Here is a 22967-nt window from a genome sequence, read left to right on the forward strand (position 1 = left end):
TTTTTTGAAAAAAAAAAAGAAAGCGAAACAGCACCGTGTAGTGTAGTCTAGAGAGTAGAGAGGAACTGGACCTCCGCAAGAGGTTTAACCCAAACCGACACAAAGGGTAAGCTGGTGATCAGGAAACAAAAATGATACTCAAACAACAATTTAAACACAATATCAAACACAATATCTCACATACATGTGGACTCCACACGCACTACTATGTATGGGCTCCACGTGTATATGAAAGGTTGTATAAATTATTGTGTTTGAATTACTGTATGAGTAGCATTGTTATCAAGAAATTGACTTTAAAAAGATAGATTTGTTCCCTCTCAAATTTTTAGATGGAAAGTTAGTTATTAATGGTTAATTCATGGGGAATCTTGTCCGGAGTTATACACGATGAGATTAATCTCAAAACATGCTCGATACGTACGTACATAAGCTTGTCTAGAAGAACGAGAGAGGAAAGTAACCGAAACCGTAACCCTACCCTCGTAACCATGAGTTAATAGCGTCCGGAAAATGATTTTTCCACCCATTTTTTTTATAAATCCACTTCATTTCTTATTTTTTAGTGTAAAAATTACATATGATAATTTCACTAAAAAAAAACAAAATAGAAAGTGCATTATCGATCACAACCGCTCTTTTTTTGTTTCGACGGTCACAAAGCCTAAGCACCTCAATTAATCCCCACCCCGGCCCAATTAAACACAAGTCATCTACGCGGGAACTAAAAAATCTGTAGGAAATCATTTTCTTTGGGACTTTGCTCCAAAAACCAAAAACCCTGATAATACTATCATTGATTTGCTATTTCGAGGTAATTTCCGGGTAAACTTTCTTGTCACTTAGAATTTATCATTGATAGAGGGTATGGGCAGGAAGAAAAATGCTAGGTGCAAAGAAAATGAGCAAAGAAATACCCTTAAAGTGTACATAAAAAGCTCAGATGCATAATGAATCTAAACCGTTCATGTACACTTTAAGAGTATTTTTTTTGTTCCTAGTGCTCCTCGGGCAGGAAACTCACCCACAAATCGTAGGCTTGAATTTAATGCTTGTTGATGAGTTGCTTGAGGTTGGACCCACAAATTTATTAACCCATTTGGCCCACTGTTTTTTTAATGATCCCTGTGGAATTTGCTAATCGAATGTTAGATTTGCACTGGCATTGGAAAACATGGTTGGGATTGTGGCAACTTCCAAACCAATTTGGCTCCCATTCCCATCATCACCCACCATACCCATTTCCTTGAATTCCGACTCCATCACCTGTTTTCCAGGCATAAGCCTACCAAACCCTAGATCAGTATTGCACAAGACTCATTCTTTTCCTCCCTTATCCACATTTTCTGCCCAAAAGGACTACTTTTTCCGCACCCACTTCTCACCCAAAGCTGCTGCTGCTGCTTCTTCTTCTTCTTCAGGTAAAATCGTTTTTTAATTATTTACAACTCCCACATTTTCACTTGAAATACATGTGTGCTTACTTAGCCCTGCGAACATAGCAATACTACGGATACAGATGTTTGGAGTTCGGAAACAGGTGTAACTAGAGCCGTGTCCGGATACAGGCGCACATAAGACCTACACGCATCTGTGTCCGGATACGCGCCACACCTGTGTCCGGATACGCGCCACACCTGTGTCCAAGGCATTTTCCTACATCTAAATATACCAATCCAAATGGAGTTTAACTCCTTTTTTAAGGTGTTAATCTAACTATTTTAACAATACTGACATCGATAAGAATAAAAAAAAATCCAAAATGAGTTTAAATATGAATGAATTGGGATTGACTACATGAATTGATTTTTTGTATTGAGCTCAGTCGAGTGCGTCGTTTAACCTTACTGGCAATATTCTATTCATTCTGATAATAGAATTGACGGTTGTGAAAATGTGGATGTGGGTAGATTCAACTTGGTTTGGTAATTATTTTAACCGTACTGGGCCAACTGGCAATAGTCATACTGATGATAATAGAATTGACAGCTGTGAAAATGTGGATTTAGAAAGCTTTAACTTGGATTATTGGTTTTCTTGTTGTTTATTTCTTATCCCACTTAGAGTTTTCCTACTATTTTGTGTAAAATTATTGACTAATATGCAATTAGCTAAATCTCCAGTCCTGTACTCAAATTTTTACTTGGTTAGAATTAACATTTGAGTAAAAGAAATTGATTTGACATGAGGCACTCGTATGGCTAATCCCTTATTTAGTTGAGTAAAAGAAAATAATTGCATGGTGGTAAAATTTGGAAGTCACAAAGAAGCCTTGAAAAACTGGAGTACAGAAAAGAGTTTCCTTGATTTGAGTTTTGAGTAAAGTAGTGGACAGGCATTTACTCCTCCCTTCTGTCCCCCAAAGATGGTCCAGTATTCTATTTTAGAATGTCCCAAAAAGATTGTAAATTGTGAAAAGTTTCCAAAAGAGTAATGCAACACTCCCATTTTGCCCCTCCTTTTCTCTTACTTCCAAAACAAATTCGGAGTTCAAGAAACATTCCATCAAGGGGCAAAACTGGACATTTTGATAAAAGTACTATGTCGTAATTATGTTCCCTTAAACAGTTGGTTTCCCAACGAGGGCCCAACAAAATGGGACGGAGGGAGTAGTGTTTTTTTATTTTTTTATTTTTTACTGAAATTTAAGTTTGAGAGATTCCCTTAGTCTAGGGTAGATATGGTAATGAGTGCAAGAAACAACAGTATGCCAAATCAAGTTTGGTATTTAGTCATGAGTTGTTGGGAATTTTGCAGCTTGGCTTTCCCAATGTCCCATTTGCATGTTTCTAATGGGAGTGCAAGGTCCTTAACCATAGGATTTGGTATCATGGTGAGATGCACATAGTTGGCGCCGACACCTACCTGAATTTGCTTTTACCAAATTTAGGGATATTCGCAAGCTAAGTCCAGAACGAAGTTAAACTGAGTGTTTCATCTTGTCGTTAACCTATCAGTTCTTCAAATTGGACTAGAAATTTGGGGAAAACTAGTGATATTAGCATAATTTGGGCTGGCTCAGGCACCGAAAAATAAAGATGAAGACTTCAAAATTATGTTACACAACTATATGACAAGTGAAGCTCAGGCAGAAACAAAATCAATACTCAAAGATAGAAGAAACTTGGAGGCTAGACGAGTTAATGTGATGGGAAGGGTGGCTTCTAGATTGCTTTGGCTATGTGCTTCATGTTCATGTTCATGATGTTGATCCCTTCGCATACACTAAACACATTTATTGATAAGGGCATCTTGATATATTCTTAGCTGCCACTTACCTTTAAGAAGGGCCTGAATATCGCCAGCGTTGAGTAGAAAATTATTCTTTTGCCAACCCCAAGTGATTGGAACGTAAGGCTCGGTTTGGTTTGGTTTGGTTTGGTTTGTTATGTAAAGCTATCACTAGAAGCATCAGAGGGATAAAAATCCAAGTGTTAGTTGTGCATTGATGACGGTAATGATGTGAATAAAGCGGTTGTGGGAATGTAACTATGTAAGCATCCTGCTACTTGGTAAATCATCACCTTACCTAGTTTATTTGAATGAAACTTCATTCACCTTTCCTTCTAAACAAGTCTAATGGCTTCAGTGGGAAGGAGAGCGCTCTAACTCTACTTGCTTACAGTATACGATTTTGAGTTGGTGATAGAATGGTTCTCTTGCGTGGGAATACAGATGAAGCTAAGTTAATCAGGCAAGGGTGAGGTAAAGTTAGTGGCAAATCAGATGAGCGGAAGGTAGTGTTGATTAAAATCTGGGGTTCAAGTCTACAGTATATTCATCAATTTTGCTATGCATTAACCACCATATTGGTTATTGGCCCGAATGCAATTTGTAGGCTGTCTCAACACATTAGGAAACATGCGCTAGCTTGAATTGCATTTTGCCGTTGTGGGTGCTTGCGTTTCTCTGAGGTGGAGTTAGATCATTCCTTAGTCCTGGCCCACGTTGTTTCTTTGTCTCATTCACTTGGAGTCTCCCATCAAATACAGTGGGACCCCAAGTCCCACCTTTTCATTTCCTGAGGAGGCTTTTGACTTGAAAAATATGTGGGTACCGAGTAGGTGGGACCTCTGGTCTCATTTTGTTTGAGTCGGGCTACTAATGAGTGGGTGGGATAAAAAACGACGTGGTGGTCTTGGACCAAGGAATAATTTTCAGATGGCAGGGTAGGTAGCTTTATACCAGTGATGTATGCATTGTTCTGTAATTAAATAGTGCACATTAGGTGGGATTTTATGTTTGGGTAGTGCTAAATGCATAGTTCCTATTCATGTTTTCCAGCCAAGAGAAAAGTCCGAGAAACAGGGGGTGTTATAGTACTAAGAAACTAGTTGTGACTCTATCATTGCTATAGGCAACATGTATGCCTCTATAGTTGGTGGAATTGTGTTGGTACGTAGGATCATATTCGTTTCGAGATCCAAACTCTTTTTGCAGTGGATTCCCAGAGCAGCTTCTTACATTCAGGAAAGAAAGAATTTTTTTTAATTGATCGGAGAAAGAAAGATTTGTTGAGACTTCTAATTTTCCAACCACAATAACAACACAATGGTAACAAATGATTTGCATGACTCAGAAGCTAGAATGGAGAAAAGAATATGAGGTGCTGTAAAACGAAAAAGAGTGCAAGTTTTGGACAGACCAATCGCCGTTTTATAAAACCCCAGTTCAATCTCACATGGACATTTATGAAAACCTCTGCAAGTTTTGCTAACAGGCTCTGGATTTGTACTTTAAAAAAAATTGAATGTAGCAAACAAGCGAAGGCATTTGTGATCGCATTCTATCATTTTATGCACTGATATAATAGGTCTATTATTTTCTAACTTTAAATCATGGATGTAGTTGGAAGTCCAGAATCCACAGAGGAACCTGCCACCAATGTGAAATTCCTGACATTATTAAGCCTCCCAGGTTGCTCAAGCCTATTATCATTACTTGGAACCGGTTAGTAGTCTTAATTCTAGCAGGCAGTGATTTTCAAATGATTGTATGCTTGCATTCAGAATATAATAAGACAAATTACTGCTATATTTTGGACCTTATTGCTTAGTTCATAACATCGTCTGCAATATTTTCAGGATACAGGGAGAAAGTTTTTGCAATTATTGGTGTTAAGGTCTATGCTGCAGGACTGTATACGAACCAATCTATTTTAAGTGGATTAGATGCATGGAAAGGACAGTCATCTCAAGTAATACAAGAGGATTCATCTTTGTTTAACACAATATTCCAGGGTAACTGCTGTAAGATTTACATGCCTACTTTTTGGAAAGAGAAGGAATGAAGATGCTAATTTAAACTTTGTGAAGTGCAGCTCGCCTGGAGAAAGCATTGCAGATTGTTTTGGTAAGAGATCTTGATGGTAAAACGTTCTGGGATGCATTGGATGATGCCATCTCACCAAGAATCAAGTCGCCCACTCCAGTTGATGAATCAGCTCTCTCGACATTTCGTAGCATCTTCCAAGGGAGACCTCTTAAGAAAGGGACTTACATATTTTTGACTTGGCTTGACCCAACTAAAATGCTTGTAAGTATGCCTTTAAAGATATTCCTTTTTATTGGAGGAGTTGTGTAATACGGGGGGTTGTACTTCCGGTCCGTTTGTTTGGCACTACTGGATTGCTATTGCCTATTTCTTACAAAACCAATGAGTAAATTAGCAATTCAAAGCAAATAATATTTGCTTATTCTTTGCTTGCGTATTGCTTATCAAATAAGCAATATGACCAAATGGGCCCTTCATGTGCCCAACATAAGCTAATCACGACTTTATGGCTTCTTGTTTTTTCTTTTGGATGGGGGTTGTTAGGCACATTTGTTCTTTATCTTCGAGTTTTGGAACCTAACAAAGTGGCTGTTGTATTGTTTTTCTCCAGGTTTCTGTCTCATCTGGTGGTTTACCTTCTGCCGTGGACGCGACAATCGAGTCAATGAATGTAACTTCGGCTCTATTCGATGTATTTTTTGGGAGTGATCCGGTATCTCCTTCTTTGAAAGCTGCAGTTTCCAGCGGGTTGGCAACAATGCTCAAGTAAATTTATTTGCATGTTTGTTTTCAGTGTTTCTCCTTCATGTGTGAGATAGAGTAATCTTTTTGATAAATTTTATGTATGTGAGTTCACGGAGTTGTTGTATGTCGTTTTGTATATACTGAGCTTAAAAATAGTAGCATTATGCTTCTCCATTACAAGTTAAGCTTTTAGTTTTCTAGATAAGTTTGTGGCTAGCGATTTTGACATCTTATCGATAATGATAATAAGAATCTAGTGAATCTACATCGTCGGTCAGTAAAATGATGGAGGGATGAAATGTTTGAAGTAAACTGCTTTTGATCGGAAAATGGGAGTCATATAGCAAAGATCAAGTATCTGTTACAAATTTCTCTGATGTTATCTGCTCAAGCAACTTAACTGTCTCAGCCATGGTAGGTCTTTTGGATGGCTCTGGCTCAAGGCACATCAACGCAATGTTGAATACATGATTTATTTCATTGGTCGGACAACAATCTAAGCTACTATCAAGAACAAGCTCTTCCCTGTTCTGTTGAACTACGGCCTTTACCTGTCCCAACATAAAGAACCGCAGAAAATGAAATTAGTAAAACTCTAATTCACATTTAAGGCAATAACTAAGCAATTACAATCCGAAAATACGCTTAACCTACCTAGGCAGTGACACAGGAAACCAAGGTAATGGACGAGTTAAATATGATCATTTTGTGAACATCTGAACTTAGTTTCCAACAACTTAGAAAAGAAATAGTTATCTTAGCTAAGATATATTAACAGACAAATTGAGTGAAGTTGTTGTGCAAAAACTGGTCATAACTTATGGCAAGAATGGCTGGCAGTAGCATGAACAGTTTTGCTGTCTGAGTTGTCCCACGTCCCAACATTCTTAGGATGGTAGTAAACCTTCTCCTTCTAGACTTTAGGTAAAAGTAAAACTATTGTATTCATCCATGTCATTTCGTGTTTCTTGTTTCCTAATCAATACTTTTTGAAGTGGTAAGGTTTCTATATTTGAATGAAATGATTGATACTATTGGTTTCCTTTGTGCTTTCATAATTATGTTATCTGGTGCTCCTTAGATCTTATACCAGCACATGTTATCAGTTGGTAAATATCATATGCGTTTGTGTTTTTTTCATGCAGTGAGACAGTTAGGATGTCTTAACGTCTTAATGAAAAAAGTTTTAATAAGCTCACTGAAGTCATAAAACTAAATACTTGCATAATGAAGTTTAACCCGAAAGAATTCTTTTTTAATCTAACTGTGCAGGTTGTTAGATATATTGTCATATTATGCAGTGTAAATCCAAGAAAAAGTTAAAGCACATGATCTTAATTTTAAAATTGACACAAATAACTTGCGCGCGATTTGATATATTACCACAGATACTGTTGAAATGCTCACAAAGCTAAAAAGCTTACCCAGGACACAAGCTTTGTTCCTTCTTCAATAAATGCTTCATCTGTTGGTTTCTTCCCCGTGAGTAGTTCAAGCAAAACAACACCGAAGCTGTAAACATCCCCCTTTGCTGTAGCTTTTCCTGTATCAAAATATTCTGCAGAAAAGCAAAAACAGATATAGTAAGTTACCATAAACCACCATTGAGGAAGATACTTCTCGTTGTCTATTAATTCAGTAAACACTACCGGGAGCCAAGTAGCCAAATGTTCCAGCTATTAGGGTTGAAACATGAGTCTTATCTGGATCCATGAGCGTAGCTAATCCAAAATCAGACACACGAGCCTCCATGTCCTTATCCAGAAGTATGTTGCTCGACTTTATATCTCTGTGGATTATGTGAGGGATGCAATCATGGTGAAGATATGATATTCCCCTTGCGACCCCGACTGCTACTTTGTATCTTGATGGCCAATCCAGTACCTTCTTCTCCGTTGAACTGCCTGCATCATTCTCTCCCTCAGAAATAAGATCCCAACAGCTTTCAGAGGAAAGAACTAAACCTGACATGCTGAAGATTTAGACCCCGTTTTGAATTTGGAGGGAAAAGAAAAGAACAGGAACTCTCTTCTCCCAATTCTGTTGTTTTGAAAGTTTAACAGGAACGTGGAGATAAAAAAGTCAAGAACGGAAGGGATCACCATCCTTTCTTTTCTTCTCTTTCCTTTCATCCCTAATCCTTTCTTTTCTTTTTTCTCCTAGTTTGTCATTCCGACTGTTAAGATATGAAGCATACCATGGAGCAATTGAGCTAAACTTCCATTCGGCATGAGCTCATAGATAAGTAGATTATAGTGAGGGGCAGTGTAGTATCCATGAAGAGTAACAATATTCCGATGCTTTATGTCTCCCATCGCCTCCAACTCTCTCTCGAAACCTTGATCTCTCTCTGCACTCCCCCTGTTGAGTCTCTTCACCGCAAAGGCAATGGAGTCGTTTATCGTCATCTTATATACGGTACCGTAGCCTCCAGACCCTATAATGTCCTTGTTGCTCAGTTTCATGGTCTTCTTCAAGAATGTATTGTGCTTTAGAGATTTCATCTTTGGTGATCTAAACATGACCAGCTTCCCTCCTGTGTTTGTCCATCAAAATATTGAAAACATGCAAGTACAGGCTTAATTATGGTCAACCAAATTTGGGAAGTTTTTGGATTGGTTTCAGACGTACTATACCGGAGAAACTATCTTGAATAACCATGTGTTTTCTCTGCCACCGCCGGTAGAGGAGGACTGCTATGATTATTTTGGAGATTACGAAAGCAACCACAGATATTGTGATGGAGAATGATAAAACCCTTGCATTGCTCATTGGATTCTAGAAGTCAAAGAATTGAGGGTGAGGTTTTGGTATATATATACAAACTAAAACTATATATATATGTGTGAAAGCTGATGATAAATACCTGCTTTAAGAATCACTTGATGTGGAGGTTTATTAAAAGCTAGTACTAGATATGATCCAGAGAAGTATCAAGCCAAATGATTCTGCTTACCAAAAAGAAAAAGAAAAAGTGGAATCAAAACATTATGAACCAATGTAAACGAATGGAAGACATCTGCAGAAAAAGAGATGAGGTGAATAGAAAGAAACTTATCAGAGTGAAGAATGTATACCAACCCAGATTACCAAATGGTCTTCTCTTGCATTAAGGCTCCACTGGACTCAGTTGTGAAAGTTTTTTTTTTTTGGAAAGTCTATACACTGCATGTATATATAGATCTACATAAGAAAGTTGGAAGAAGAAATAAATGAAGGGGTAGACAAAAAGGACACCTCCTCCAAGTGAGTGCTTTTTTACTATTGATAATTTGACAAACTTTAAAGCACATGTGACTGTTGTGGAGCAATATTTGTACGTCTGCTTTTATTGACATTTGAGTCATCTAATGTCCTGCCTTTGGAACCTACCGACTAGCTTTGCTACATTCACAAATGAGATCTCATTTCACACGTATTGAATACACTTTAGTATGAAAGAAACAACTTACGAACCTCTTGAGTAACTGAGTTGACTCTGGTTCTTTTAGTATTTACGGGACACGGGAGTATCCCGTCTAGTGGCAGACGCAAGATTTGTACTTAGTGGGGTGCAAACCACATGTACCTTTACGTTTACGAGGAAAAGAATGTTTCAGAAGTATATATTGCTACTACGAGATTGTGTATATATACATACCCAGCGTTTAATCTATCAATAGAGCTATCAATAGATGGTTGATAACTTGAAATTTTAGGACTTTTTCCACACGTATATAGGAACTTTAAGAATTTTTTTCACCCTAGGGACTTGTGCAGGGGGAGGGCACCCCGGCACCCCTTGTGTCTACTACACCCGGTCATGTTCCACACATCACGTAATTTTGGGAACTAAACCAAGAGTAGCAACTTCAAGGGAGGGTTGGGAAAAGAATTTAACCATTTGTCTACCCCTATGAGATTTTAGTTTGAGGCCTCCTGAAGAGAAGTTTCAAGCCTTAGCCACTGGGATGTCCCACCACTAAGGCTTTTTTTTGTATGGCTAAATATTCCAACTTTTATCTGTACCTTTTGTCGTCCTTAATGAACTATTTCAACTTCCGAAAAGAAATGGAGAAAAGTCCCTAGAATCTATTATAATGACATGCCAAAGGAAATCTAAGTTAACTTCTTTTTTTTTTTTCCAGAGAAGAACATCATACAGTATATAGGAGTATTAGCCAGTGAAGAGAGGGAGGAGGGCGTTGAACACCCCACCTGAATTTGTTAGCGCACTTTACCCCTTGAGCTAGCCCAATGTAACTTACTAGTTGAGCCCACCCACGAGTTGCTACCCAAACCTAAAACAATTTAAGCTGCAGTTTTCGTCGTTTCTGTGGACCAAATATCTGCAACGGCACGGTATTGCGTTAGTACTAGCATGAAAACAACTGTTGGGTGTGCTAGTAGTAGTCTTTTGCCCCTTCTAGTTTCTGTTTTAGGCTGGCTGTTGCATGCAAGTAATCAATATCAACAAGGTGGTGAAGTCTGTTTTCTCTCTGCCCAGATGATTTCAGAGTCTACTCAGTGAGTGGCTGGGTTGGTTGGGGCTCTGACTTTTTGGATAGTGATATAGATTTGGGAATTGGGATAATACCAAGTTACCAACGCCATCAGTAAAGCAGAGGTGCAACTAGAACCAAACTACTCCAAAAGCTACGAGATCCAAAGTGTGAAAGGAGCATGTGAATGTGTGTTGCTGTCTCCTTGTACTTTCCACCACCTGTACTTTCCATTTATGTGGGAGTTGAGAATTTATAGCACCAGCTGTGCTTTTCCCTTTTGGGATGGAAGATAATCTAGACAGGGATTTGTATTTGCAGTTACATTTACATCCTAGAGTTTTTTGTTTTTTGTTTTTTTTTTTCAAATCGCCACTTTTTCTACTTTGTCATTGAACTACCAAAAACACCTATTTCGTCCTTAAACTATCATAATCTCACCTATTGAGTCCGAAGAAAGGGATTTGGACTCATTAAAGGACTAATTAGTTCATTATTAAAGGACTAATTGGACTCAATGGGTGGGATTTGGATAGTTTAAGGATGAAATGAGTGTTTTGGAAGTTTAATGACAAAGTAGAAAAGGGGCTAATAGTTTGAGGGATAAAAACATAAAATCAAGGAAGGGAAAATACTAGTAATGAAATACTCTAGTTCATCACATACCAAAAGAAATGCTACGGACATAGATGAAAGTGTGTGCTCTGCATACCACATATGAAAAAAAAAAATTCATATATTAGAATCTCTCATATGTTCTTTTCTCTTCACAATCAAATTTTTTTTACCTTGGGAGCAGCTCCTCTCTAGTTTCTTTTTAGTGACTAGACCATCTAGTTTTGTACGTTTACGAGTTCTTTTTTAGTCCAATATGATGATCGAAAAATTGTTCATGTTCTAGATCTTGGCGAAACCATCAACCCTTTCAGAATGGACGTTAGTAAACAACAGATGGCGAAGAGTTGTTTCCGAGATAAATGCATTCTATAATCATATCTATCGGTGTTTGATCATTTTCATCTTTGGCATGGTTGATGGTCTTTGCGTGGTCTAAAGGATTGTTCCGATCGTGGAACTGGCCCACATTTAGACAAACCGATTGGTGTAGTCCCTAAAAAATGGTCATGATCTGATTCCTTTACCATTTTCTTCACAATTTCAACATCCAAATACAGAGCTACTTGACATGCTATGAATCATGTGAAACAGGATATTCGTTCCCATATCAGTAGTTGGTTTGGATTTTGTTGTGTGAAATACCTCCTTTTTTGGCAGAAAAAAATTACGTTTGCGAAACCAAATGCCAGTTCTTCCTTTGTGAAAGCCAATCCAAATCCTGGGTTGAGCTAATAATATAGTACACCGGACATTCTACTAGAGGATAGGGAGCCTATATGGTTACGACTCATGCCCAAGAGTTGCTACGCTAATTGCCCTCTCTTACCTTTTGATTATCAAAAAAAAAAAAAAATCTAAATCCAAGCCAAATCAATTTGGGAATCAACAAAACCCAGGGGATTGGGATAAGAAAAACAAAAATATAAAGGGAAAAAGAGGAAATTCTTGCAAAAGCAAGCAATCCTAGGACTCGGACTTGGCCAACGAAAAGCCCATGATTCTCCACATAATATAATACTACTAGTTTGTACCAGTAGGCTGGGCCTGGGCCTAGTCCACTGTTCGGCCCAAAAGTCATCAACCTGCCTTTTCGAGCTGGGGCAAAAAGCCCTTGGCCCAGTCTTCCACAGTCCACCAAGCTCACTCTGCCATTTTCCGTTTGGCCCATCAACCCGTAATCACATTTTGGCCCATCCGATAGAAGATCTCATTTTGCCTCACTGCGATGCATCAAGTTTTAAAGTAGGAAGCTTAGCAAAAGGGTCCTTTCAAAGCCTTTGGGTTTTTTGGTTTTTTTTTGGAAATTTGATGCTCCAAGGCCAATTTGCATGTCCACTAGATAGGGCTCTGGAATTTGATTTCACAATTTGGAAGTATGATTCAAAAAGTCTGGGTATACAATAATTCAAACACAACACCATGCACACACGTGTGGGGCCGAAGTACACACACTTGGCTTTTTGATTTTTCAAAATTCTATCTCTGTGCTCGAGACAGAATCAAATTTCACAACCCCTCACATACATGTGACTATGCGAGGGATTGTGGAATTTGATTTCGTCTCAAGTACGGAGGTAGAATTTTGGATAATAAAAAATTCTGACTCCGTGTTTTCTTCTTTTGAAAAATCGAAAGAAGAATTTTCACACGGATACCATTGTTTTGCAAATCACCACGCAAATGGCACCTCGAAATTGAATGCGAAAACTACTTTGTTGGAGACTTGGAGGGTGGAAATTAATTTAGAATGGGAGCGAAGACTCCAACTAAATACTCCCTCCGTCCCAATTCTTTGGTCTCTTTTGGGAGTCCGTACAAATTTTCAATTGATAATATCTTGTAATCTATAATCTTTTAGGTGATTTTGAAAACATTGTTTAACAAACTCATTAAGATTTATCAAAGAAAATTCAAATTGCATATAAATAGTATTACCAATTAAAAGTTATAATTAATTTTTTATCCGGTTGGGATAGGATGAGAAACAAAAGAATGGGGACAGAAGGAGCAATTATGTTAGGAAGGTACCTATATTCCATTACAAATTATGGGGAAATTATGGGATTCAACCATTTGGGAGGAATTTTCAAAATTTCTCGTCAAAATTTTGGAATGTATGAAAAAGAAAAGAATTAAACACAAAATTAAATATCTATGCAATTTCCACAAAGTTTTCTTTTATCATTCTTTTATTTTTTCCAAGTTCCAAACAGAATGTTAGGCTCCAACTAGCGTCGTTCCTATTCGATGCACGGAGAACAAAAAAAATCCTATTTTTCCCGTATTATCTTGTGCATCTAACGAGCACAATGCTAGTTAATAAGAAAAAGACCAATCAAGAGGTGCGCAGAGTCCGTGGACCATTTTTGTGTGAGAAATTTGCCTATATCACCTCATCCTGATTGGGTTTTTGGAGTGACTATTCAGTGCCCAGCCCATGGGGCATAGCAAGTGGCTGTCGAAACACCCTCCTCACCACGACACTCCTCCTCGCCGCACATTTGTGTTTGGCACATCCGCCTACCATACCAAGGGGCATTCGATAATTTTTCCTTCAGTTGCTATTCTTCTCCCCCTCCCACGTTCTCTATTCTCTCCCTCTCTCTCCCCCACAATTTTAAATAATTAAAAAATAATTAAAATTTAGTAGAAAATTAAGGACGGGTGTCTGGAGTCTTCGTGAGATTTCCATACATTTGTATGAATGGTCCAGGACAGCGTCAATAACGTGTTAAACGGGCGGTGCCCGGTGGGGTGCCACAATTCGGTGCCTTACAAGACCCGCCTAATTTCTCACCTAACCAGTTGTCTCTCTCACATTTACAATGTGGGCCCTAGTTCAGTAATATTGCCGTTGGTTGTGTTTTTTTTCTGTGTTAGTATATATTAAGGGAAGGTGCATTGGTTCGTCCAAATTAAAATGTAGGAGGAGTATATTCCGTTATTCCACTTTTATAGGAAAGCCGATCGAGATGACGGTAGTAGTATTATTTTCCAGAAGCCATCTGGTGTCCATATTGGGGACTTCCTTCACAATCGCAGCCATTCTCTTCTCGCTTCCGCGCGAGTACAAAGAAGACGAAAGAGGAGGAGGAACAGTTTCCCCTGTTCCTACCGTTGTCTTCAACACCCTCCCTCCTTCTACCTTCCACCTCTTCGTACTCTCTCTCATCTTTGCCTTCACCTTTTCTCTCTCCGCCCTCCTGATCCATGACTCCTCCTCCTCCGATCATAACACTGCTACGAACAAAAGTGGTTGTAATCATTCCCGGCATGAGCATCTTGTGATGAAGCTGTTCGGTTGCTCCTCCCTGGCTTCTATCGCCTCCGCTCTCGCTATTCTCTTTCGGGCCTTGTTATTGAGTCTATTGACCGCCAAGGCCGGCCCCGATGTTTGAGTTGCCTAAGCCCGACTCCAAGCTTTGTTGTCCACATATTATTAAGTTTTTTTTTTTTGAACGGCCACATATTATTAAGTTTAAAAAATAAAAAGGCCTGTAAGTCAAAGCGTGAATTATATTAAAAAAATAAAATCAAAATATAACTCCGATTATATTGCTTTACGATTACCATGACCCAATTCATACTTCTCCTTGCATTTCTTAAAGCAAATTCTTTGATTTTTGTGTTTGGATAAGTTTTTGAGAAATTTTGTAGGGTTATGAGTGGAGAGATAAATGAGAGCAATGATTAGAAGTAGATGTAATGATTGTAGAGAAATAGAGAGAGAAACAAGAATAATAATTGAAGATAGAGGTGAGTAATGATTGGAAGTAGGGATGATGAGTATTTTTTGAGTTAAGAATTTATTTTTTCAAAAAGCAATCCAAACAAAGCATTTCATCGTACTTTTTCATGCACTCATTTTTAATTGAGATCATAGGCAATCCACTTAATCTCTCGCGTGCCATGATTGTCCAAAGTTAAGTTTTTATTGACTTCAACTAAGAAAAACTCCTCTCCACCGAAGCAACTGTAACCGAAATATTCAACTATAGTGATAAACAACCACATACCATTTTGGAAACTACAATCTTCCCAATAAAACCTTATAATCGCACAATTGAGAAACACATTTGATTAATTAAACTAACTCTCGAAAAATTAAACAAGTAAAAATTCTTTTTAGCAAAAATACCTACTAAGGTTAAAAATAAGTGCGCAAGATTTATCAATATAGACTTTTTAACATCTATATATATTAGGTATGGTAATCAAAAGGAATATAAAAGTAAAATAGTTTGACCAAAACATAAAAAGATTTATTACAAAGAACCTGCGCATAGTCCGTGGGGACACATTGCCTTACCACTGGGCCAAACCCCCTTGTCTATTAGTATAAAGAGCTAAATAACATATTTACTACGTATTTCATGGTTAATTTTTTTTTCTTTTGGTTGCCCTGTGGTGGGGGGTTGCCCAAGTTCGGGGGTTTGTTGGGCTCACCCCAGGGCCGGCCCTGTTGACCGCCGCTTCTTCTCTTCTTCTTTTCCTTCTCCTTTGCTGCGGCTTTTCCGCCTGGTCTAAAATTTATTGGACAATGCTTCGCACACTGATGTTGAGCGTAGATATCCGGCTATTATTCCGCACGCATTTGTTTCCCGACATCCATGTCTAAATTTCTTTTATATTGATAATCGTGTGCTCAGGAAATTTCATTTGTGAATATTGCAGGTCGCTAGCTAGCTACCGTGGAAGTTGCAAACGGAAGTTTTTTTTTTCTCGGTAAAAAAGAATTTATTAAACTCGAAAGGTTACATCGAGAGGAAATGCTGGGAAGCAAACGGAAGTTAAGCATGTATTTCTGAAGGCCAATCATTCGGCGGATATCTATTTAAGTTTATCATTATATACCAGTTTAATAGAAAATAAATAAAAATCTTTTGCGGGGTATCTTGATGTAATTTAATTTGTTTTTGATGTGTAATCTGTAAAAGAAGTTACACAATCAAATATGGTCTGATCCCCTCATATATCAAATAAAAATTTCACTTCCGTTGATCACCCTTTCGATAGTGTCACTCCATTTCACAAGCACTACAATAAAAATTGCATTAGGTGACGAATGAAAATCGTCACAAATTGCAAGTTTTTCGTCACAAATAATATACGTGACAAAAAAAAAAATTTGTCGACTAAAGGTTGTCGAGGATTCCTACCTGGTGACGAAATCTATTTTTTTGTTACTTATAGTGCCTTTTGATAACGAAAAATTTCGTCACGACAAAATGACTTGGTGATGAAATTTCCTTCGTCACCTATTGTGCCTTTTGACAACAAAAAATTTCGTCACGAATACCCTTTGGCTCATCAAAGGTGATCTATCGGTGACGAAACAAAAGACATTCTCATAAGTGAATTTTTTTTCGCTTTCTTGCTCCTACTGGGTCTCAAACCCAAGTCTCTTAGATTTTGCAAACAAGCTTTAACCAACTATACCACGCACACTTTTCAACATATGTTTGAAATATCTAAAATATATAACACATACATTTAACATTAAAATATATTTGAATGACATTTGGAACCATTAAACATTAAAATTAATAATTTTGATAAACATGAAAGTCATAGCTCTTTATGTTATTGTTCAAATCCAATTTAAATTATCTCAATCGGAGTTTTGAGCAAAGAGTTAAGCCTGAAATATATTTGGTGACAAAGCATAATTCATAAATTTCGTCACCAAAGGTATCTATTTGGCGATGAAATAAATTTTTCTTCACTGAAAATGTAAAGAAGAAGACAAAAATATTTTTCGTCGCCAAATTCGTCCATTTGGCGACGAAATATTTTTTCGTCACCGAATAGTTATCTTTGGTAATAAAAAATAATTTCGTCTCCATTTTTACTCTTTTGGCGACGAATATTTAATTTCATGGCCAAATAGGTACTTTTAGTGACGAAAATATCTTTTTCGTCGTAGAAGTTGTCAAAACTGTGAAGAATTTATTTATTTTGTCTCCAAATATACTCATTTAGCGACGAAATTAAATTTTGTCGTCATTTTTTGTCACTGAACATACTTTTTCTTGTAGTGAAGTTTCCCTCACCAAAATAAGCAGAAAACCCTAAAATGAGCACGCATACGTACTTGTCTCGCCTTCAAGCACTCGGACGGACAGCTATCAATCCTGTCCAGGCGGATTCACTGTTCTGCCTCGTTCAACATGATAAGCCGTTTATTTTTTTTTATTTTTTTATTGGCATCGTTTGCCAAAAACGCACCGTATTGGACTTTTTACGGCTTTTCCAAAAAACAGTCGCGTAGCAGTTGAGGTTTATCATATGTTACAGCGTTTTCCGAAGCTGCCATAGACATACGATGCTTTAAAAAACGACGTAAAGATTAACCGACGTGATCATCCCGGCACATTGTATTTAAACGCTGCCATAAGTGTTATAATCTAAGACAGAGACAAGACTGTCGTCCATGAAATTTTCTTGAAATTCTACGCATTCAGCTGTGGTCTACATCTCTGTGAAGGTGGAAATGGACCCCGTGACTTGATCCACCACAAATGCTTTGAAGAAAATTCGCGGAAACAGAAGCCGGCCTATATATGTTTGAAATATGAGAAAAAAGAGTAGAAAGAAAAAATGATCGGTTTGGATCACAATCAAATATGTCAATGGCTTTCATTTCGAAAATGATATGAGTGTCGACGCCCGGTGTAGGAAAATCGTACCGACGGCCACTAGACAGCCAATCCGAACCGTCCAAAAATTAAAAAAAAAAAAAAATGAGGAGGCCCATGTGGGAATCAATGGCATCCTATTTTTCGTGCATATATATACGAAAAATAGGGTGTTTAGATCAAGCACCCTAAACACATCGGATGCTATTGATTTCAGCGTGGGCCCCCTCATTTTTTTTATAGAATTTTTGGACGGCTCGAATCGGCCATCCGGTGACCGGAGACGGCCCGACATGGCCGTCGGTACGATTTCCCTACACCGGGTGTTGGTACCTATAGCACTACTGCTTTCATTTGAAGATCACTAAAGAGCTTCTTCTTCTTTTTTTCTCGGCAAAAGAAATTTATTACTCTTTGAAAATGAAATATAAAGATTAAACGGATCAAGGGCACAACGACAATCACCACACAAGATCCAAACGACGCCTACCAAAAAAGGCAAAGAGAAAGAAACACCCGAACCTAAACTACCAAAACACCTCCAAACCCCAAAACCACACCTCAAAACCCAAACCGTAGTGAAGACCACAAGAGAGTTGGACGTAACTTCTATTCTATTTGACAAAAAAAATCCACAACAATATTTAATTAGATGAATATACGAAGAGTCTTCCTCTTCACATTTTTACAGATAAAATGCGCTAAAAAAAGTGGAGTTCCATTAAACAGTACCACTTCTGAATTTAAATCCTAGTTTCGCCGCCACTATTTTCCATGTTCCATTAAATGATACCACTTTTGAATTTAAATCCTAGTTCTGCCGCTACTGTTTTACATTTGTTAGTCATTTATTTTGGTTAATTGATTTTTATTTTGTTCTTTTGTTGTTTATAGGTTGTTCGAGCCTGTTGTCCGAAACTTTGGATAAAAAGAAGATTTTAAAGAAATTTGAGATTAAAATGCGAAATGATTCACAATTGACTGATTGATTTATTATTTCATGAAATCTAAGGGGCCTTTGTGTGATTAAGGTGTTCAAACCCTGTATAAGCAATTTAACCTACTGACTTTAGGGGTCTTCGGCAGCTTTTAGAAAAGGGGGATTTATTCCCACGGACGAAAAGGAAAAGAAAAGGACGGGGCTGCCGAACCGAGTTTGTTCTGAATTTCTTTGGGGAAATTGCATTTCAGGGGGAGTTGGGGCAAATAATGCCCAACTCATGGAGAGGTTTTTTTGAAATTACATAAATATGAAACGGAGGAGAAAAAAATCCCCAGACATGGAACGGAGGAAAAAATATTCCCCAGACATGGAATTGGTTGTAATCGAATCTGGATTTCCTAAGTTGCCCCTTCTATGAATCTAAGTTGCCCCCTATATGGACCTAAGTTGTCCCTTCTATGAATCTAGATTGCCCCTTCTATGAATTTCCTGAGTATTCAATTTCTTGAGCATTTCTTCAATCTCCTTACCATTTTTATTATTTTTTGAGAAATTTAGGATTTGGGTTACTTGCAGATTTAGGTGAAACGAACGAACTAAAATTCTTCATGCATGAAACGGAGGAAAAAAAATTCACAAAACATGAAGTCAGTTTGTAGTCAAATCTGAGTTTAAATCTAAGTTGCCCCTTCTATGGATCTAAGTTATCCATTCTATGAATTTAAGTTGTCCATTCTATGAATTTAAGTTGCACCTTATTTTTTTTAAGAAAAGCAACCAGTGAAACAATTGGCCCATTCTATGAATTTAAATTGCCCCTTATATGGACCTAAGTTGCTCCTTCTATGAACCTAAGTTGCCCCCTCTATGAACTTCCTGAGTATTCAATTTCTTGAGCATTTCTTCAATCTCCTTATCATTTTTATTATTTTCTGAGAAATTTGGGATCTGGGTTACTTGCAGATTTGAGTTTTTAAAATACTTTGAGGTTAGTATATTTTGGGTAATTTTTTAGAAAGAGAAATGATAGAGAAAATAAGATGTATGTTTATAGCATCCACTTTATACTTTTGCTTTTAGATTTTAGGAATTGGAACTTGAAATTTCTTGTTTGATTTTACTTGAAAATGTGAAGAAGTTATGCTACTAAATACCAATTTGCTTCACTGGTTGCTTTTCTTAAAAAAAATAAGGTGCAACTTAAGTTCATAAAAGGTACAACTTAAATCCATAGAATGAGCCAATTTGCTTCACTGGTTGCTTTTCTTAAAAAAAATAAGGTGCAACTTAAGTTCATAGAATGGACAACTTAAATTCATAGAATGGATAACTTAGATCCATAGAAGGGGCAACTTAGATTTAAACTCAGATTTGACTACAAACCGACTTCATGTTTGAATTTTTTTTCCTCCGTTTCATGCATGGAGAATTTCAGTTCGTCCGTTTCACCAAAATCTGCAAGTAACCCAAATCTCAAATTTCTCAAAAAATAATAAAAATGGTAAGGAGATTGAAGAAATGCTCAAGAAATTGAATACTCAGGAAATTCATAGAAGGGGCAATCTAGATTCATAGAAGGGACAACTTAGGTCCATATAGGGGGCAACTTAGATTCTTAGAAGGGGCAACTTAGGAAATCCAGATTCAATTACAACCAATTCCATGTCTGGGGAATATTTTTTCCTCCGTTCCATGTCTAGGGATTTTTTTCTCCTCCGTTCCATATTTATGTAATTTCAAAAAAACCTCTCCATGAGTTGGACATTATTTGCCCCAACTCCCACTGAAATGCAATTTCCCCAATTTCTTTCTCTGTTCTGAATTTCTTTCTCTTTTTAAATTCTATTAGAAGCTTTGTTCAATTACTCGCTTTTTGATAACTCGTTTTTAATTTTTGTTCTTTATAAAAGCTATTTGCTGAAATTTGATTAGTTGATATTTCTTGTTTATTTTTCATCTCGTGTAATAGAAGAATTTTCAAATTAGGGTTTCTTCTGTTTCTTGTGCAATGATTAATGAGTAGTTGTTTAAGTAGGGTCGCGGGGTGATTAGCACACTGTGACCAGTTCGAGTACTGCTCCTATTTTCAAACAATAAAGGAAAATCACTTTTAGGTTTTAATAAAGAACATTCGTTAGACGAATTCAGGCATTGTCGGAACCCATATGAACGGGGGTCCAAAACCCATTATTCGCTGCGCATGGATGAACGGCGACCATATGGATTCGCATCTTTCAGAGTATCTTTTTCTCACTAAAATCGAACGTTTTAAAGAACACTGAATGGAGCAGGCTAATCTGGACTGGTTACGAGTACTATAAACCCTATGATCGTACATTCTTTTTAATTATTTGAAAAGAATAAATATATTTCTAGGTTTTAGTTAATCTCAATCAAAACGACAATGGGTGGCTACCTAAGAGCCCGTTAAATTAGTAACAACCCGAGTTTTTAGTCAGCACACAATACCGTCTTTGTGGATTCGACTCCGGACTTACCGGATATTATGCTGCGTCGATCTCTACCCTACGCTTGGGGCAACCCATTAATTTAGGATTAGAAAATTGTCAAGCACCACTGTTCTGATCCACTTTAATCTCCGTGTAATTGTTTTCCCGCCTTAGAGCATCTCCAATCCAATACTCAATTTTATTCATAAAGTGATTTTAGAAAAAATCACTATTCATATTTACTCCAACCACAAACCCTGTATTTATTCATAAAGTGATTTTATAGGAGATCCTCTATATTTTCTCTCATCCTCTAAATATGGAAGATCAAAATCCCATCCTCTCAAATAGAGGAGGCTTGAGAGGATGGATTGGAGGAGTTTCATACTCTCAAATGGAGGAATAGAGCATGGGTTGGAGATGCTCTAGAGCATCTCCAATCCAACACCCTCCAAATCTCTATTTGAGAGGATGAAATTAATCTATTTTATTTGAAAAGTAGATTCAGAGGATTGTACTATTTATCTCAACTCCAACCCAACACTCTATTTCTCAACTCTAACACATATTTGGAGGAGATCCTCTATTTTTTCCTTCATCCTCTATATTTAGATGATCAAAGTTCATCCTTCCAAATGGAGAAGTTTTAGAGGATGGGTTGGAGAATATTTTTCCTCCAAAATAAAAAAATGAAGTATGGGTTGGAGATGCTCTTAGTGTGAACACACTGCAGCGTAGTAGTATGTATGTTTTGATCCACTTTAATCTCCTTGTAATTGTTTTCCAGCCTTAGTGTGAACACACTGCACCGTAGTAGTATGTAAAAATCTCATGTGAATTCGTGGTGAATGGTATTGCTTGTGGAATGAACCTTTCTGTAGATTTCGCAGAAGTTTCTCCATGACATTAACAATTGATTTAGCTTTTGAATTGAATTTAAAGTTTTTGCAACAAAATGCAGGTAAATATAAGAAGAGATTGGCTATTCAAAAATCCTTCGTGCATAAGCCATTTGCGGAACTAAACGATCGCAGTCGTCTATTTCCATTTTAGACGGTCTAGATTCACTACAAGAAAAAGTATGTTTAGTGACGAAAAAGTGGCGACAAAATTTAATTTCGTCGCTAAATGAGTATATTTGGCGACAAAAAAATAAATTCGTCACTATTTTGATAACTTCCTTGATGAAATTATTTTGTCACAAATTATAACTATTTAGCGACGAAAAAGATATTTTTATCACCAAAAGCTCCTATTTGGCGACGAAATAAAATTTTCGTCGCCAAAAGAGTAAAAAAGGAGACGAAATTATTTTTTGTCGCCAAAGATAACTATTCGGTGACGGAAAAAATATTTTGTCGCCAAATGAACCAATTTGGCGACGAAAAATATTTTCGTCTTCTTTTTACGTTTTCAGTGACGAAAAATTTATCCTATGGTGACGAAATTTATGAATTACGCTTTGTCACCAAGTATATTTCGGGCATAACTCTTTGCTTAGAACTCCGATTGAGATAATCTAAATTGGGTTTGAACAATAACATAAAGAGCTACGACTTTCATGTTTATTAAAATTGCTAATTTTAATTTTTAATAGTTCAAAATGGCGTTCAAAATATATTTTAATGTTCAATGTATGTGTTATATATTAGATATTTCAAACATATGCTGAAAAGTTTGTGTGGTGTAGTTGGTTAAAGCTTGCGTGCAAAACTTAGGAGACTCGGGTTCGAAACCCCGCAGAAGCAAGAAAGTGAGATTTTTTTCACATATAAGAATGTCTTTCGCGACGAAAAATTTCGTCACCGATGGGTCACCT

General features: G+C 37.2%; 3 protein-coding genes across 7 annotated transcripts in view; 2 read left to right on the plus strand and 1 right to left on the minus strand.

Annotated features, from left to right (window-relative positions):
- The first annotated feature begins 1015 nt into the window (after window positions 1-1015).
- Window positions 1016-6195, plus strand: LOC131329466 (fatty-acid-binding protein 3, chloroplastic). Of its 2 annotated transcripts, none has more exons than XM_058362589.1 (5): window positions 1016-1421; window positions 4849-4950; window positions 5085-5240; window positions 5321-5535; window positions 5885-6195. In XM_058362589.1, exons 1-5 carry the CDS (start codon window positions 1175-1177, stop codon window positions 6041-6043), a joined length of 879 nt encoding a protein of 292 aa, XP_058218572.1. In that variant the 5' UTR covers window positions 1016-1174; the 3' UTR covers window positions 6044-6195. The 2 variants fall into 2 exon arrangements, with proteins under 2 accessions (XP_058218572.1, XP_058218573.1); XM_058362590.1 differs by having other exon boundaries at window positions 1016-1416; window positions 4847-4950.
- A 139-nt stretch (window positions 6196-6334) lies between these two features.
- Window positions 6335-9216, minus strand: LOC131329465 (receptor-like serine/threonine-protein kinase At1g78530). 4 transcript variants are annotated; one of them, XM_058362585.1, is made up of 7 exons: window positions 9100-9216; window positions 8885-8966; window positions 8655-8796; window positions 8216-8554; window positions 7668-7982; window positions 7443-7576; window positions 6335-6569 (listed from the first exon to the last, which is right to left on the minus strand). In XM_058362585.1, the coding sequence occupies exons 3-7, from the start codon at window positions 8788-8790 to the stop codon at window positions 6369-6371; spliced, it is 1125 nt and encodes a 374-aa protein (XP_058218568.1). In that variant the 5' UTR covers window positions 8791-8796; window positions 8885-8966; window positions 9100-9216; the 3' UTR covers window positions 6335-6368. The 4 variants fall into 4 exon arrangements, with proteins under 4 accessions (XP_058218568.1, XP_058218569.1, XP_058218571.1 ...); XM_058362586.1 differs by having other exon boundaries at window positions 9096-9212; XM_058362588.1 differs by having other exon boundaries at window positions 7668-7922; window positions 9100-9209.
- Window positions 9217-14089: 4873 nt separating this feature from the next.
- Window positions 14090-22967, plus strand: part of LOC131331457 (uncharacterized) — a 75813-nt gene continuing 66935 nt past the window's right edge. The window contains exon 1 of the mRNA XM_058365405.1: window positions 14090-14467. Within this exon, the coding sequence (XP_058221388.1) occupies window positions 14090-14467 (378 nt within the window). The remainder of the gene's footprint in view (window positions 14468-22967) is intronic.

The sequence above is a fragment of the Rhododendron vialii genome, chromosome 6a (genome assembly GCF_030253575.1).
Source record: "Rhododendron vialii isolate Sample 1 chromosome 6a, ASM3025357v1".
In the NCBI taxonomy this organism is placed as follows: Eukaryota; Viridiplantae; Streptophyta; class Magnoliopsida; order Ericales; family Ericaceae; genus Rhododendron; species Rhododendron vialii.

What these genes read in the sequence shown, in the direction of transcription:
- LOC131329466 (XM_058362589.1), top strand. Translation starts at nt 1,175, where the DNA reads ATGGTTGGGATTGTGGCAACTTCCAAACCAATTTGGCTCCCATTCCCA. An exon ending in ATTATCATTACTTGGAACCG is followed by an intron (nt 4,951 to 5,084) that starts GTTAGTAGTCTT and finishes CAATATTTTCAG; the next exon opens with GATACAGGGAGAAAGTTTTT. An exon ending in TTGACCCAACTAAAATGCTT is followed by an intron (nt 5,536 to 5,884) that starts GTAAGTATGCCT and finishes GTTTTTCTCCAG; the next exon opens with GTTTCTGTCTCATCTGGTGG.
- LOC131329465 (XM_058362585.1), bottom strand. Translation starts at nt 8,790, where the DNA reads ATGAGCAATGCAAGGGTTTTATCATTCTCCATCACAATATCTGTGGTT. An exon ending in TATTCAAGATAGTTTCTCCG is followed by an intron (nt 8,555 to 8,654) that starts GTATAGTACGTC and finishes GGACAAACACAG; the next exon opens with GAGGGAAGCTGGTCATGTTT. An exon ending in TTTAGCTCAATTGCTCCATG is followed by an intron (nt 7,983 to 8,215) that starts GTATGCTTCATA and finishes TCAGCATGTCAG; the next exon opens with GTTTAGTTCTTTCCTCTGAA.